General features: G+C 47.6%; 1 protein-coding gene across 3 annotated transcripts in view; it reads left to right on the forward strand.

The window, feature by feature from the left end:
* Positions 1-16,775, forward strand: part of CD101 (CD101 molecule) — a 39,504-nt gene that overhangs the window by 11,224 nt on the left and 11,505 nt on the right. For 2 of the 3 annotated variants that reach the window (XM_085240527.1, XM_010721575.3), the window contains exon 8: positions 1-16,775. This exon is cut by the window's right edge and continues 11,505 nt beyond it. In XM_085240527.1, the coding sequence (XP_085096653.1) occupies positions 1-197 (197 nt within the window). In that variant the 3' untranslated portion in view covers positions 198-16,775. The other variant, XR_014887507.1, reaches the window with a different exon arrangement.

Below are 16,775 nucleotides of genomic sequence, written 5' to 3' on the forward strand. Positions count from 1 at the left end.
AGACAACAGTTGCGTCTAGGATCTGTTCATCTCCACCGTTGCTGAACTTCATCCTATGCTTACCTCTGGTTCTGATCCTTCTCCTGGCCCTTGCTGGCTTCTGCTGGTGCTTCATCTCCAGGAAAAGAAAAAAGGGCACCAAAAGAGGAAATGAGCTGATGGAACTGCAAGGGGCTGGGGGGATCAAGCAAACTTAGCTGGCCCGTAATGGGAGGTGTAATTTGAAGAAGAGGAACTGGATGTCTGAGAGGACCAAGTACTTGAAGAGGGGTGGCTTGTTGTTTTGCTTTTGCAGTGAATGCTTGAAAATGTGTGTTTACTTTCAGTGAAACAAAACAGCTCTGAATTATTGAGCAAATGAGGTTTTCAAAAAGGATGTTCCTCTCTCTTAGATTTGGAACCCACCAATATGTTCACTGCTGCGGCTGCTTGTGGTGTTTGAGGTGCTTGTGGTATGCATGCCCACCGCTGCTGTGTGGAAGTGGTATTCTCTTCAGATGTAAGGGGAAAAATCAGCAGGTTTTGCCCTGGAATACAAAAGTATCAAACTGCTGCTCATTTTAAGGCAATTTAACAAAATCTGTGCAGTGCACAGCTAAAAATCCTTGGCAGCACTGGAAATGGAGTGCTGGCATCTCTTTTAAGGCACTGCACTTGCCTTTCCCATCCCTTGCTGGAGGAGAACTCAGACACTGTTGTCCTCTGGTTCTGGGAGATCCTGTGCCTATAGAGCATCTCCAAAAGGAAATGGGTTTTTATCACAAAACCTACTGTAGGAGGTTGAGAACTGAGCAAGGCTGGCCATAGAATCACAGAATCATTTGAGCTGGAAGGGACCCTTAAAGGCAGTCTAGTCCAGCTCTCAATGAACAGGGACACCTATAACTAGGTCAGGTTGCTCAGAGTTCCATCCAGGGTGAGGGGTCAGGGCTGAAGAAAGTCCATAGACTACTTGGGAGGCTCTTGCTTCTCTGTTCAGCCACTTCAATCTTTTCCTGCAGGTGGTATTTTTTTTCTCAACCTCTTACAACTTCTCTGCTGTTTGTCTGAGTCATATCTTGATAATGTTTCACCAGTATCATGCTCTTTCTCAGTATTTTCCTTCAGATTGTTTCCATAGCTTGCTCATAAGAGTATCTTGGGAACGTATTTCAGAGGCCTTGCTAAAGTCAGGAACGTGTGCTGCCTGCTGCTTACCCTTATAGAGAGCAATAATGTCTCCCCTGAGCCTTCTCTTCTCCTTCATACTGAACAATTGGGTTCCCTCAGCCACTCCTCATAAGACTTGTGCTCCAGGCCCCTCACAACTCCGTTGCCTTTCTCTGGACACGCTCCATGTCTTTCTTATAGTGAGGGGCCCAGAACCAAACAAATGATCTGTCCTTGTTTAAACAACAACAAAAAACATTTCTGTTTTTTGAATTCTTCTAGGTGCCCCTGAGTGGGGTTTTTTTGCCTTCTCATGCCTCAGAGGACCGCAGTTAGGAAGATGTGGGTTTCGTTTTCTGCTTTGTATTTTCTTGTTGCTCAGTGTCTCACACCACCCCAGGTGTTACTGCAGCAAGCCACAACCATGCGGTTTGACAGCCTGTTCTTTACATGTCTTAGTGTGAACCTGATCAAGATGAGCCTTCTGCTGAAAAATCTACCTTGTTTGGATCGTTATCGCTGGAATGGTGTCATAGAGGAACCCCCGTGTTGCTGCTGTGGCTGAATGTGGGTTGGTCTGTGTAAGCTGTGTGAGTCCTTGGGGTGGCTGTGCTGGACTTGGTGTCTGCTGAGTCCGTGCTGCCCCTGGCTTGGCCACCACATTGTTCTATGGAAGTGACTGCTGGCATCTAACCGCTGTGTAAGGAGCTGCAAACTCAGCTGTAACGTGAGATTGTGCATCTGGTGGAGTGAGGGAAGAAGGTGGGCAGGGAGGGGGAGATTTCTCCAGCCATAGGACACTCCTTTCTTTTTCTGCACCCCCCCCCTTTTTTTTTTTTTTCTCTCAGCCAGAGGCCAAAGTAGTAGTTTTCCATTCATGCAGGTTGAGAGGTTTTAACGTAGCTTTGAGAAATGTGCCTGGAGCCCCGGTGAAAGGGTCTGCAAGAAGAATGCATGTGTGTGTTTGCGGTGGTGGGTTTTTCTTTTTTTTTTTTTTTCCTTCTGGTTTTGCTGGGTTGCTGCCAAGCCTTTTGGCTATATTTTTTAAGACGTATATTTTTCCACAAGTGGCCTTAGAGTTGTAACTTATCCCAGTTAAAGCTGCAGAACGATCCTGTTTTCAGAGAGAACATTTCATTTGGCTGAGGCAAATGGAGGAGAGGGAGAGAAAGGAGCATGGGGTGGGTCAGGAGTACGGTAGTGTGTGGTAGAAAAGTCTGTGGTCCTTCAGGTCTTGTATGTATCTTGACAGGGCGACAAGGCAGCAAAGAGCTGGGCCCAAGAGGAATGAATTAGCTGTGAAACACTTGTGAGGGGTTACAGAAACACAGAGCTGCACTGTACTGGAAGCTTTGAGGGGACTGAAGTTGCTCTCCGTGTGCCATCAGAAATCAATCCCAGGCTGCTTCAGCACTGTTCTCCAACAGGGTTAGGAAGGTCTCGTGCAGCTCTGCTGCTTGGCAGACCTTCCTCTGCAGAAGATGGATGGTGTGAGGGGTTAGGTGGGAACACGTGCACTGCGTTGCCTTCCTGGAATTCTTTTCTGGCTCTGCCTTTGGGGAGGAAGGAGCGAGGCCAATGCTTGATGACCACACAGGGAGTTTGTGCCACTGCATACTGCACAAAGGGTTGCCCGACTGACTCTCTTCTGAAGATTGGTCTCCTGAGGGCCTTTTGCTGCAAGACTGTGAGGAGGGAGGCTGTGGTGAGGTGGGTGCTGTGCAAGTGGCAAATGGCTTGCAGGCAAGGAGATGCTTTGCATCCTCTTGCAGGTTATGGCTCAGAATTTCCTGTAGTGCTCCAGTCTCTGTTAGAAGAGAACAATGGGGCAATGTGCTGCCCTGGTGTTTCCAGGGCAAGGCTGTTGAGGAAGTTTTCCCAACTTTCCAGAAGTACTTCCAGGCAAACAACTTCCAATTCTTTTGGGACGCCCGCTCTGAAGCAGTGTGCCTTCATTCCTTCCTGTTAACTCTGAGTTGCTTTAGAAATTTGACATTGTTTTCTTCCTGTGATAAAGTATTTTAAAATTGGAAATAAAAGATGCTTTAGCCTCACTTTATGCCATTCTGCATTCAAACTGCTCTTTGCAGCCCCTGCCTGTTTCACACATCTTTCAGCCCTGGCCTTTGGCATCCAGCGCAGAGCAGAATCACTCCTGGGGCTCTAAACCTTCCTTAACTGCTGAGAAATCACTGTGCCGCATCTGCCTGCTGCCAGCGTTCAGCCCTTTGCCTCTGCTTCCCCGCCTCCTCCTTCTCTTCTTCCAGCAGATAGTGGGATGACAGTCCTGTTGCACAGGGTAGGAAAAGGCAATCATTGCTCTCCAGCAATGCTTTCTAAGGCAGAAGTGCAAAGAGTGGGGCTTGAGTAGGATGTGGGAGAGGCAGTGCAGCAGCCAGGAGGAACTGGCCTCATGCCTCTTCAGGCAAAAAGGGGCTGCTTGTGGTGCTGTGGGGTGAGTGATATTGATGTCCCCCACCTGTTTTTTAAGAATATGTACATAGTTTAAAACAAACGCAAGACTATTTCCCCAGCAGGTTGTATTGAGAAATGCAAACAGGAAAGCAGAGTCTAGATTACTTCTGCAACCCAGACAGGAAACAATACTGCAAGCAGCAATTTTGAGCATATTTTTTGGAGGTTTCTTGCTTTTCATTACATCTTTTCCTGTAGGTTTCTAAATGTTGCTGTGTGCTTATAAATGATGCTGAGCCTGGATTGTTGGTAAAGGGAGAGGAGGAGCTGCTCCTCACCATCCCTGGAGCCAGTACTCTCGTGGCTGCCCCAGACCCTTCCTTGGAGAACACTGTGACGATGAAGCACTGTGGGGTGGCTGTGAAGCAGGAGGTGAGCTGGTGTTCAGCCTCATGCCTGCTGTCCCTCCTCATTGTAGGGCTGGGAGAGCACTCATTGCTTGGACTTACAACCAAGTGTGAAAATTCACAGGTCAGGGGGTGGAAATAAGGCTGCTATTAGTGTTATTTTAAGCACGAGGGAATGAATTGGTGAGTGCTGGGAGCAATATGGAAAAGCAAGAGAGGCAGTGCCTCCTTGCAGCCCCTTCATGGGGTGGTGATGCTGAGGAGAGGATCACTGCCCGATTTGAAAGAGAATAGGGCCATGACCAATCGCTGTGAAATGTGGCAATAATGCCTTGCGCAGTGGCCGTGGGATAAAAGGCAGGGACAGCCTGAACTGTAAAGATGTTTCATTTCCCTGGTAATGAGGGAGACACACTGTGGCAATGGAACGAGAGAGAGAGAGAGGCCGTGAGATGCTAATTTCTGCTCCTGCTGCTGCTGCCGCTTTGATCTGAAGCAAATGCCCGTTTTAAATTGCAAACGGATGCAAGTCAGATATCATCCAGCCACTGGCTTACAGGCTTAATGAAGTGGGACGTACGCCTTGGCCTGATAATGCTCCAAGAGGCAGGCGACTCAGAGAGGAATTACTGAGGGTCTGAGGAGATGGGAGGAAGGCTGGGGATGTCATGGGGGAAATCACCACCAGGGGCACAAAGCCTCCTGCTTGGTGTTCTTGGCAAGTTGTGGCTGAGCCCATCATCCTCTGTGCCAACAGAAAAGATATGAATGTGCTGCCCTGCTGTTATGTGTCCTACGTTTAAAGGCATCTTGAACAGGCTACTGAGGTTATGGTGCTCTTTGGTCTCAGAGTGGACATCAATTTGATGCTCACCAGGTAAGCACCAAACTTATGACAGAGTAACTAGCTCATTTTGTGCCATCATTTGGGCACGTAATCTGACTTTAGAAAGACAATGTTGAGACTCTGTTGATAAGGCTGCTCTGGGGCAGACCCAGAGGCCCTGGGGAACAAGTTCACCATGTGATCTGGGAGCATGGTAGCTCGCACTGGACAACTCCATCTTGAGTCTCGTGCAAAGATCTATATGTTTTGAAGAATTAATGTTGAAAGGGATAGAATCATAAAATTATTAAAGTTAGAAAAGACTGCTCAGATCACCCAGTCCAACCACCAACCCACCCCCACCATGCCCACTATCCATGTCCCTCAGTGCCACGTCCACACGGTTCTTGAACATCTCCAGGGACAGTGACTCCACCACCTCCCTGGACAGCCTGTGCCAGTGCACTGCCACTCTTTCTGAGAATAAATGTTTCCTGATATCCAACCTGGTGTAACATGAGGCCATTCCCTCTCGTCCATTCCCTCTCATCCTATCACTGGTTAGATATTTATTACACTCTTCATTAAGGCAAGGCAGTTGGGTCCTACTGTCAAGTCAGAGTTTGTTGTGTACCTGGAGTACCTCCCTGCACAAGAGCAATGGGATACAGAAGAAGCTAACTGGAGGTAGATAGTCTCATCACCCAGGCACTTTTATATTCTTATTCTACATTTTCTACATTTACGTTGCAGCTTTGCAAATTACTGCAGAAGATGGAAAAAGAAGCATGTGCCTCCTCACACCCTCTCTTCCTCTCCTACTACCTCACAACGCTTTTGTTTCTGAAAATTTTTTCAGATGACTTCCCCTTTGGTACAGTAAATCACTTTAATCTGAAGAATGCTAGGCAAGATGAAGTTTTTAGATTATGCTTTATTTTTCTATGACATTTTTTCATTTACGGACATCACGCCATCACAATGCATAGTTAAGAATTTTCTCTGCTTGACAAACGAGGGAACTTTGGTGCAGCAGTTTGCTATGAAACAGTGAGGAGAGAAAAAATAAATCAGAAATCTCCTTTAGAGAAGGAGACAGGAAGAAAAGCTGACTCCAATACTGAGAATTAAAGGGAAAAATCTCTGCTGGACCCAAAATAAGTCTCCATAGAAACAGCTTTTTCTGAAAATGAATTACTGCAGTATGAAATGAAGATTGTGAATCTAGTTCTGCAAAAATATTTAAGCGTGTTCTTTGCTTATCCCTATTCAGCTTGGGATGCAAGCATGTGATTTCCATGGGTGCTTATGTGCTTTATTTGATGGAGGTAGGAATACAAACAAGCATTGTTGAATGGAGATCTGGGCTTTCTTGTGCTTCCTTGTGACTGACCAATTTACAACTTGTTTTTTAATGCCAACACATGTTGCTTGGCTGCTAAAATTACAGACAGCAGCACATAGACCACAGTGCCTCATTTTTGGAGTTCAGCACAAGGTTCCAGTAGATTCTTCTCATTAACAGGGAATGGAGTCAACAGAGTGTTTACATTGCTGGGTACTTTACTGTTCTGTTAATTAACTCTTGTTGCATTTGCATGCAGATTTAAATTTATATGGGATATTTATTCTGTAAATTAACAACATGGTGATTATCTGATAATTAACTTGAGAGTCAATGGCATGAGAGGTTGAGATTTATTCCTAATCTATCTTTTGTGCACCTCTATTTATGGTTTAAGGACATTTTTAAGACAGGATAGGTTCTTAATATCTTGCATGCTAATTTACTTTTATTGTGAATGTGTGCTAGCAAACAATTGTTTTTAGTTTAATCTATTTGAGACTGCTTTGTGCATCTTTTTTTTTCCTTCTGTTGTGACTTTATGTTCAGCCAAATTAATAGGATAAATAAGGTCTGACTCAAAGCTTTATTCTTGTTTACTATACTTGGTGTAGGTGAAGTTTTTGCATAGCTAAGCTGTGGCTGCTCATCTTCATGGAAACTTTCCATCTTCTTACTGCTTTTTGTTTCTCACCAACTTCTGACTTATTTATTTGGAGAGGTATCCATTTGTAGATGCCCCATATAAGCATTTCCCAGTATCACTATAGAGCCCTGCATAGTGAATTTAAGGTCACTAGTGATGGCGCTTTGGGACTGCCTTCAGAAGAATGAGTAATCGAAATATGCCTAGATTGCGTCCCTTTCTCTGATCATCTCTGCCAATCCCAGCCAAAACAAGCTCTCAAGTCATTTCAACGACCCATCTTAACATAATGTTCAGCATAGAAACTGTTGACCTACTGTTGAGCAAAATGAATGGTCTCCCTCCTATGTGACCCTTCAGTCCTTCAAAGCTGTCCCTGCATTGAGCTTTACATGCACCAAGCTGGAGGTGGTCACTATATCAAGGCTCCTGCTGGAGCCCACGTTTTCAGCAGGGGCATAATTTCCAGCTGAAACTGTCCCTTGGCCCTGTTGGACTTCAGTTTTCTCCTAGAGGTTCAGCTGTTTCTTGGTACTTCCTGAAATCTACTCTCATTTCGCGGTCTTTTTCCCCTCCTCCATGCTGTGGGACAGATATTTTTTATTTGCCCACACCTGCTATTCTGTCATCATCTGGACTGCACGCCAGAGCTGGCAGCAGTTATAGCTCATTTTGCAGTGGTTCTCAACTCCAAGCCTTTCAGGGGCTGTGAAAAAGATGCTGTCAAAGTGAGTCATGTCCCTCCACAAGCCCAGCCAGGAGAAATGCAGGTGTCTCATGGACATTCTTTCCTCTCAGATGCTTTCAGATCCTGAGGAGGCCCGTGACCTGTGCAGAGTACAAAGTGATGGATAGATTTGCATAAAAAGAGCAATGGTTTTTGTCCTTTTGCTGCCTCCTCAGATCCCAAGGATCTCCATTTCCACGTCGCACTGACAGATGATCAAAGAAGTGCTGTCTGAATACAGGGTGTTCAGTGAGGGCCTAGTCCTCTCTGGCTGGAGCCTATGAGGGCAGGTCCTTCTCCCCCAGGCCCCAGGGGGTCGGGCTGACTCCCTGGAGGTTGAAGCAGAGAGGAGAGTTGTGCTTCCACGTGCCATTGGCGATGGCTTACCAGTGCAGAAGTCAGCTCTGCTTGGCCTCTGTTGGGCTTGCCTAGGTCCCCCCAGAAGTGCCTTGTGTCCATGAATCCTACCATGGTGCCAGGCACATCCTCATCCCCATGTACGGCTCCATTGGGCCATGCACATGGCCCACTGCTGCTGACTCCTCAGTTGGGCACGTTTCCCTTCTCAGCCTGCAAAGCCTGCTGTTGGTGTGCCAAACTGAAGTCATGGAAATAAATAGAAATTTATTTTTAACCCAGTGTGAGATCTCTCATTCTTAGCTTCTTAGCTTTTTTTTTTTTTTCCTTTTTTTTTTTTTTTCCTCTTTTTTCCCCTCATAATTGGTTCTGTTTTTACTAACGATTTGGAATTTAGTATCTATTCCTGCCTGAGAGTGTTACTTTGATAACTGGTATTAGAGAAGGAGATTAAGGCTGTTGTTAGCAGTGGAGGCTGCAGGACATATGGGTAATGCAGACCTGCTAGCGACAAAGTTGTTTTGAGGCAGTGGGACAGATTGCCCGGCTTAGCAGCAATGAAATGGTGATGAGGTAAGTAGTGCTGGGAAAATCCTATTAGGGAAGGAGAACAGCGCACTGGAACCAAGTGATCATAAGGTGCATGGTGCCAAATGTGTTGTTTCTCTAAGAAATCAAATTCACGTTAGTTGCCCAGTGGGGACTCATCTCTCTCCAAACTGCATTTGCTTTGTGAGCAGGCTCACAGGCCGCTCTGAACATCCCAGCATTTAGTAATAGATGAAGACCAAAAGATGATGATTCTAGCCCTTCCAGATAGTCAGTTCTGATTTAAGTCAGATGTTTCGGCCTCCATCCCATCGACAGACATGGAGCAGGATGAAGGACAGAGAGATCTAGAACAGCATCCTGGATCTGATCCCTGTTGCTGCGATGGAGGTTAAAGCAGACGTTCTTTGCTGAGCAGGAGGGCAGAGATTTCCTTAATGCATACAGGGCAGCAGAAATGCATATGTACTTAAAAGTTTGGCTAACTACCACTAGCTCTCAAAGGCTTCAATCTATTTTCCCCTATAGGGAGTGTTCTGCAGCACTGTTCCTAAAGCATTTCCAGGGCTCTGTTTGGCCAGCAGGTGTTTTTCTGTGGGTTTGGTTTTGTGTTTTCTTTTTGCCTGTTGCTCTACAATAACTAGATTAGCCACGATTTATTTCAGACAGGACTGCAGCTGGTGATTTGTGTGCTGTTGTGGGTGTAGGAGCTGTATGATCTTATGATGAAAGGTGATTGCTGTGCAGCATGAGAAGACAGCTTAGGATAAATGACATGGAGGAGTCTGGGTCCATCAGTGGGCTGCAGGCCTGCCAGTTGATGGGGGATGCAGGTGGGATGATCTGCACTTCTAAACATAGCCTCTCCCTGCACCCTCATGATTAAGGGCAGCACTGTGGCAGACACGTTTCTATTTTTATTCTGTTTTTATTTTTTTTTCAGGACAAGATGGGGGACAAACAAAGGAACCAATCCTCTTGCAGAAGAAAGGAAGCACTGAGGAACTGGCCAGCAGAGGCAGCACTTCTGCCACCAAGGGCAAGGGCTGCTTGGGTATCACAGAATCACCAAGGTTAGAAAAGACCACTAAGATCATGTAGTCCAACCCTTGACCCAGCATGGGATGGCGTTGTCATGATTCTCCTGGTAAGAGGAAGGGGACTCTAGGAGGGACAGCTGGAGCCAGCACACCTGGGTAACATAGGGACTGTCCCAGAAGGGACCCTAGGAGGAATATCTGCTGTGTCTCCTACTACTGCAGGGAAATGCAGCAAAGACCAAGCACGAACTGCAAAGACCTGGAGGAAGGCTGGAGTCTGGAGTTGGGTCAGGTCTCCTTGAGTATCCCCTGTGCAGCCAAAACCAGGTGAGCCCCAGGGAGAAAGGATAGTGTCTGCAGGACTGGTGTATAGTCAAAGGGTGCAGAGCCATCCACCCTTGGAATCCAGGAACAAGATGCTGTTTGTATGCTGAGGATGGACAAAGCCATCGTGACACTGGTCAGGAAGTTTCATGCAAGAGGAACCTTGAGATACACAACTTCCCTCATCCCCTTCATGCACCAGCTTCTCTTTTCTCATGGGAAGTGCTGGGGCCAGGGGAGACCATGTGAACTGATTCTCCTGCCCTATGAGTGTTTTGCCAGCTGCAAAAGCTGCATGTATGCATGCTCCACATGAGGCTCTGTCCAGCTGAGGGTTTGGAGTGTTTTCCTGATTCTCATGTAGATACTGATTACACCTATTTCTGTAGAATGCCACTTTTCAAAATCCCCATCCTCCACCTGTTTGAGTTGCAGAACTGAACCTCAGCATCCTGAGTCTTCGTACGAAGCCATTGCTCCCCTGCCTGTCTATTTCTTAGCTCCCCATGCATCACAGCAGGGAGTCAAACAAGAGCCTTCCCTTTCTTGCTGCAACTCAGCACTTCTTCAGCCACAGTAAAACTGCAAGCTCTTTGCTCTTCTTGGCAAAAGCTTTGAGTTCCTATGGCCCCAGCACTGCTTGTGGCCTGCTTATCAGTAAGGAACCACCCAAGGCATCAAGGGCACTTGTGGAGCTGCTGGCTCCTACGCTTTTCCATATAACCTTCAACCTCTCACCCACAGACATGTGCTGCTGGGGGCTGCTGCTCCCAGGGCTGAGCACTGGCAGCCTCGTACGCTGCAAGGCGAAGCACGGCACAGCTAACCACTTCCATGTGGGGCAGCCACAGCCACCCAGCTGCTCTTGCTGGTGACGTGACTTCCTGACGCTGCTCAGTGCTGTTGTTGTTTCCCCAGCCTGTTGCCAGGTGCTGCAGCAACACATCACTGCATTTAGTCACGTTTTGGAAGCATTTTGGGGTGCTGGCGGCCTGTGGTTTGCTGTGCCATAAGCACCACTATCATGAGAGACCTTGAGGACTCCTTGCACTGGGAGTGGGACTTGGGGCCAAAAAGGCTGCCAGAGCATGTCTTATTTCCCAGCAGACCTTGGCTGAACTCAGTCAGGCCAGGGATTTTCACCCCATTGTCTTGTGTTGGATCTGAATAATTGTGCCATGAAGAGGACACCAAGAAGGAGGGCCTCCAGCCCTTCACTTGGCGTGCACTACAGCAGCCAACCTTCTGCAGCTAACAGCACACCTTATTTCCCAGCAGACCTCATCTGGCTCTAGTTTTCAGCCACTGACTCTTCTTTTACCTTTGTCCACTGATATGTTGAAGAGTCTTCTGAAGGTTCTTGCTTGAAGCATCTGGACAATGTCCTCAGACACAGGGTCTGTTTTTTGAGTGGTCCATTGAGGAGCCAGGAGTTGGAATTGATGATCCCTGTGAGTCTCTTCCAGCTTGAGATATTCAGTGAGGTTTGTTGGGGCAATATAGGCTCAGTTCTCCATGCCCTTCTCTGAACATGATTTTTTACAATCCTGGAAGATCAAAATCGGCTTAAACAGGCAAAAGCCTAGAGGTATAAAAACATTAATTTCTCAAGTAACCCATGCTGAGAGGTCTGCTTAAATATTTGAGAATGGTTTGAATCACCTGTACGTAACAAGGAACGATTAAGGAAACTAAAGATATTTTTGAATATTTCCTTCACGTTCATTTTCACTACAAAGTGGCTCTGGAGGTGCCTGCTCAGATCTTCCTCCTGTCTTGACAAAGATAAGATAGCGTCAGAGATTGAGGAGTTGGAAGAACACTTACAGATCATGTAACTGTCGGTAAGCTGCCACGTCAACACGGCATTCAGTCAAGGGGTCACAGGGATGGAAGTGCTGCCTCTCCAAAAGAACTAGTCCTCTCTCCTTCAAAAAAAGAAAAGGAGAAAGGAGGGGAGGGGAAGGGGAAACAAAGCAAGAAGAGAGAGAAAAAAAATTAGTATTTGTTAAAGATGGTGTGTGTTGTGCTTGCAATTTTAAAGGCTCTTGGAATGACCTGGAGAATTACAGGCCTGTTTGACACACATGTAAATGAATGCCATACCTACCAAAGTAGGAGAATCAGCTGTGACACTTACTGCTGCTAAGGCTGCTCGAAGGTGCAACCTGCAGAGATTCTGCAAAAGGAAACCATGTTTGCTGAACTCTTGCAAGTCTTTGAACAGACCAGTGAATTAGCTGAAGGACAAGACCTGTCTGACACCATTTATTTAGCTTTTGGAAGGCTTTTTGCAAAGGCATGTTCATGAGAGGACTGTTTCTACAGCTGGCAGTGTGGGAAGCAGCTTATTGCTCTGCCTTGTGCCTGCTGGGAGGTTGGGTGAGGTGCTGGGCGGTGGTGGCACAGGGGATGAGCACCCATGAGGAGACCTCATGGGAGAAGACAGAGGAGGAGAGAGGATCCCTTGGTGACAGCTGTTCAGCCACTAACTTCCAGGAGGACTGAACTCTTGCTGAGCCACCAAAGCACATCTGATCAATAACTCAGCGTCCCAACTTGCACATTAGCAGAGTCAATTATCAGCTCTGCTCTCTGCTTCCTTGATTATTATTTCAGTATGTAGCAGCTGCTTCACAAACGTTATGGTCCATCACACTCTGAAGGGACTGAGTTAAATGCAGATTATTGACCGGTGAGGCCATAAGAAGGTACTGTAAAATATACAGTCGTGTTCTCCCATAAATCCCCAGCGAGAGTGCTTTTCAAACAAATTTCTCTTGCGGTGGGAGTGCTTTCTGTCATCATCAAGGCCCTGAAAAATGCTTTTTCCACCTGATTTGCGCCACCTCCTCTGCAACATCATTGTCTCTTTTGGCACTGCATCTTCACATAAACGTGCAGTCCTCCCTCTCTCAAGGTATTTGTCAGGACTCCCAGGCTTCAGTAGGGATGCTTGACTTACGGCTTGTTCTGTACACGGGCAGGGTGATCTATATTTAATCTCTGTTCTGGCCCCAGGCTTTCTGCTGGCCCTGAGTTTCTCAAGTTCCTGTTGCTTCAGGTTCCCTAATTCTGGCTGACTGTGGGCTTTTTGTTGAGGCAGCCCATGTTATGTAGGGCATGACTGGACACCATTGTGAGCACTTTGAACATCCAGAGAAGACTTCTTTCCTTCCTCTGCCTGCCTGACGTATGGCTGGCTGTCACCCCTGTAGAAGGTGATGCTTTTACATGCTGGGGGCAAGCACATCTATGATGGGTTTACAGAGACACTTCAGAGGGTATTTTTGCTGTCTGGTGCTTCCTCAGCTTGCTTCCCATCTCAAATCTTTCTACCAGCAATCCAAGTATACACTGAGCCTAAGCGGATATAGTGGTGTTATCTGCAACCTCCTGAAGCCTACTCTGCGTCTCTCTGGCTGGGGAGAGAAAAAACACGTGGACAGGACTGGGACAAGGGAGGCATCAAACATTTGAGTCAGAACTCTTGGATTTATCATGGATCCTTTTGCAGGTCTCCCCAGCAAATCCACTGGAAGGTTTGCTGGCATTGTTTGGGTGGGGGTGGCATCTTCCACTGCATTTTTTCATAGATAAGGCTAGCCAAAGTGAGAGAAACGTCTCATGACTCTTATCAGCTCTCACTGAGGTTACCCCTGGGTGGCTGACATTTTGTCCTAGAAGTCTGTGGGGCTGTTGGTGGGAGGACCCATTGCACGTGGCCAGGAGGATGACACAGTCATGCTGCGTGCTCGTGTCTCAACCCAGGAGCTTTTGAGGAGTGTGCAGGAAAGGGTCAACTTGAAGCAACCTTTGTCCCTTTGAAGGCCTGAGCTATGTATAAAAGCCAGTGAGCTACCCTTTTTTTTTTTCTTGCTTGCCACCATTGTAGAAGTCTAGCCACCTTCGAGATTCATAACTGAAACTGCAACTCATCTGGAGATCCAGGTAGTATCTCCAGCACTTGTTATATATGCACTGGTGCTCAGCCTTCACTTTTCCTAGAAATGTCAGGCTATGCACAGTGGCAGTTCCGTGGTCTGATATCTACACAAGCTGCAAGCAACACAAGCCACACTATACCAACATAAGCTGTTCATGTGATGCTTCCGTCCTGCAGCTGCTTTCAGAATGGCTTGCTTTCTCTTAGAGCCTTGTTCATCTTTACATCTCCCTACAGTCACGCACTTCTCGTGGGACAACCTATGGCTTATGTCCCCCAGTTAAAGCTGATGAGTGTATCCCAGTTCAACACCACTTTATATGCTGGCCTTTGGGTTTGGTTCCAGAATGTGTCTCACTACTCTCCTCGTACATGCCCTTGCCTTCTGCCTGGGACAACAACCTGAACGTCAAGGCAGTGCGCAGTTAGATGTGATTACGCTGGCTCTTTGAGGGATATGGGCTATGCTCCCACAGCCCAAACGGTGTCCTTTGATGTCTGAGGGATGTGAGAAGCCTTCAGCTCTTGGAGAGGAGGAGGCTGACACAGAATACAAACAAGGTTTGCTCAAACGTGGAGTTGTTTGCCCAGCCCTGCAGTGCAGCAGCAGTGCGATGCTCACTGCAACTCCTACGTGTGCTGGAGAAAAGCTGCCAGGGGAAGCACATCTTCATGCAGCTTGTCCTCAGCACCCTGCCCTCACTGTTCCAGGGGTGAGAGAGGCTGCTGCCCTATAGCTGGTAGTGCAAAGGGAGCACTGCCCCTGCCCATTGGTGCAGAGGAGATCTTCTTGCTAGCTTAGCTGTCATCTGCTTTGAAACTTTCCCTCCTGTGGTGCTCCTCTGCTGAAATTCGACATGGAAATGATCCTGATTTATTCTGGAATAATAGGATGAAATGGTGCAAAGGAAAATTTCAGAGTGAGGAGTGAGATAAACAGTCAGTCAGGAGAGAAAGAAGAGGGGGACCTCCATTGCTCTGCTCCCTGTGGGAACAGACATCACGCTGGAAAGTTTGGTGCTGGGAGTGATGTGCTGCTGGATGGAATAGGATGAGAGAGAATGGCCTATGTTACACTAGGGGAGGTTCAGTTTGAAGATCAGGAACAAATGTCTTCCCAGAAGAGCAATGAGGCATTGGCACAGGCTGCCCAAGGAGGTGGTGCAGTCACTGTCCCTGGAGGTGCTCAAGAACTGTGTGGACGTGACATGGTTAGTGGGCATGGTGGAGATGGGTCAGTGATCTGATGGGTGATCTTAAAGGTCTTTTCCTTCCTTAAATGATCCTATGACTACAAAAAGGGTGGCGGTGCTGGCTGCGGCTCCCGGAGGGTTTCCAGCCTTCTGGCACCATCTGCTGGGGCTGCAGGGATACAGCTGCGGGGAGCAGCCCCGCTTCCCCAATATTCCCTTCCTCGGGGGTCGTGGTCGCTCCTGCCCGAAGCCTTCCAGCAGGCACTGGAGAGCATCCTGGCCTCGCTCGGGGCTCCGGTAGAGAAGGGAGAGAGAGAGAGAGACGGAGAACGGCAGAGCTCTGCCTCCAGCAAGGCAGTCTGCACAAATGGACTGGCTTATAAATGAATTTATAAGTGGAAATTGGCCTATAATGAGCGAGTTACTGAGCAAAAAGGACTGCACACTGCAACCCACTTAGGAATCTGAGAGCTCAGTGCATGACGCAAAGCCGGAGGGGAAATGCTGTGTCCCACAAGTGGAGGCATCTGTGCTGTGCTCCAGCTGTGCTCAGCCCTGCTATGCTGCACACCCCTCTGTCCTTTGTGGGCCATGGGCTCCTGCCTCCGACAGCACTCCCCTCCTCTGCTGAAACTGCCACAGCAGTGGGCTCTTGAAAGTGCCACTAAACGCCATCATTAAAAAGAGTTTTATTTCAAGGCAGCTTTTGCTAGTAACAGTTCTGGAGTTCATTCTCTGGAGAAATATAGGGCAATTTTGAGGTTTTTCTTGCTAAAAATAAAGCAGTCTCCCAAGCCCACTGCTGTGTTTGGGCTGTGCATTACAGGCTTCTGTCGACAGCTTGCTTAATGAGTGGGGATGTGAGGGAAGAGAGCTTCTCAAGGAGGAGGCCGCTTGCTTCCCAAGGCTGGAACTGTAAACAAGACGTAAGCGGTGACTGGAATATAGTGTGTTCCTCTCAGTGCTCCAGACACACAGAACTGATTTCACCCTTTCAGTTCCTGGAAACAAAGAAAGTAGCCTATGGATAGCTGTCTGGAAAAGCACACATGCCACTGATTTCACCTCTGCCCACACCTTAGATGTGCCCACCCCTGGGGTGAGGGATGGAGCCCAATCAGGCTCCCCTAGGAGATCTGTGTTTCTCTGGTGTTCCTTTGCTGCCCCATTCCACAACAAACCTACCCTTCCTCTGTGGGAAAGCCCTGATTCTCCATCAGGAAAGGTCATGGAGCAGTTCGTCTTGAGTGTAATCACTCAGCACACATTGGACAAAGAGGGAATCCAGCCTAGCCAGGATGATGATCTGGATGAGGGAATTGAGTGTATGTTTAGTAAGTCTGCAAATGAGACCAAGTTGTGTTGATCAAATCCTTGCAGAGGGACTGACAGACCGGACTGATGGTCTGAGGCCAACTGTATGAGCTTTAACAAAAGCAAGTGCAGGGTCCTGTGCTTTGGTCACAACAACCCCGTGCGAGACTACGGCCTTGGGGCAGAGTGGCCGGAAAGCTGTGTGGAGGAAAAGGATCTGAGTGTGTTGGCTAATTCTCAGCTGAACATGAGCCAGCAGTGTACCCAGATGGCCAAAAAGGCCAATAGCATCCTGGGTTATATCAGAATTTGTGTAGCCAGCAGGAGCAGGGAGGTGATTGTCTCCCTGTACCCAGCTCTGAAGAGGCCCACACCTCAAGTACTGTGTTCAGTTTTGGGTCCCTCACTACAAGAAAGATATCATAGAATCATAGAATCCTTAGAGTTGGAAGGGACCTTTGAAGGCCATCTAGTCCAAATCCCCTGCAATGAACAGGGAAATCACAGCTAGATCAGGTTGTCCAGGGCCTTATCTAG

The sequence above is a fragment of the Meleagris gallopavo genome, chromosome 1 (assembly GCF_905368555.1).
Source record: "Meleagris gallopavo chromosome 1, MGAL_WU_HG_1.1, whole genome shotgun sequence".
NCBI lineage: Eukaryota > Metazoa > Chordata > Aves > Galliformes > Phasianidae > Meleagris > Meleagris gallopavo.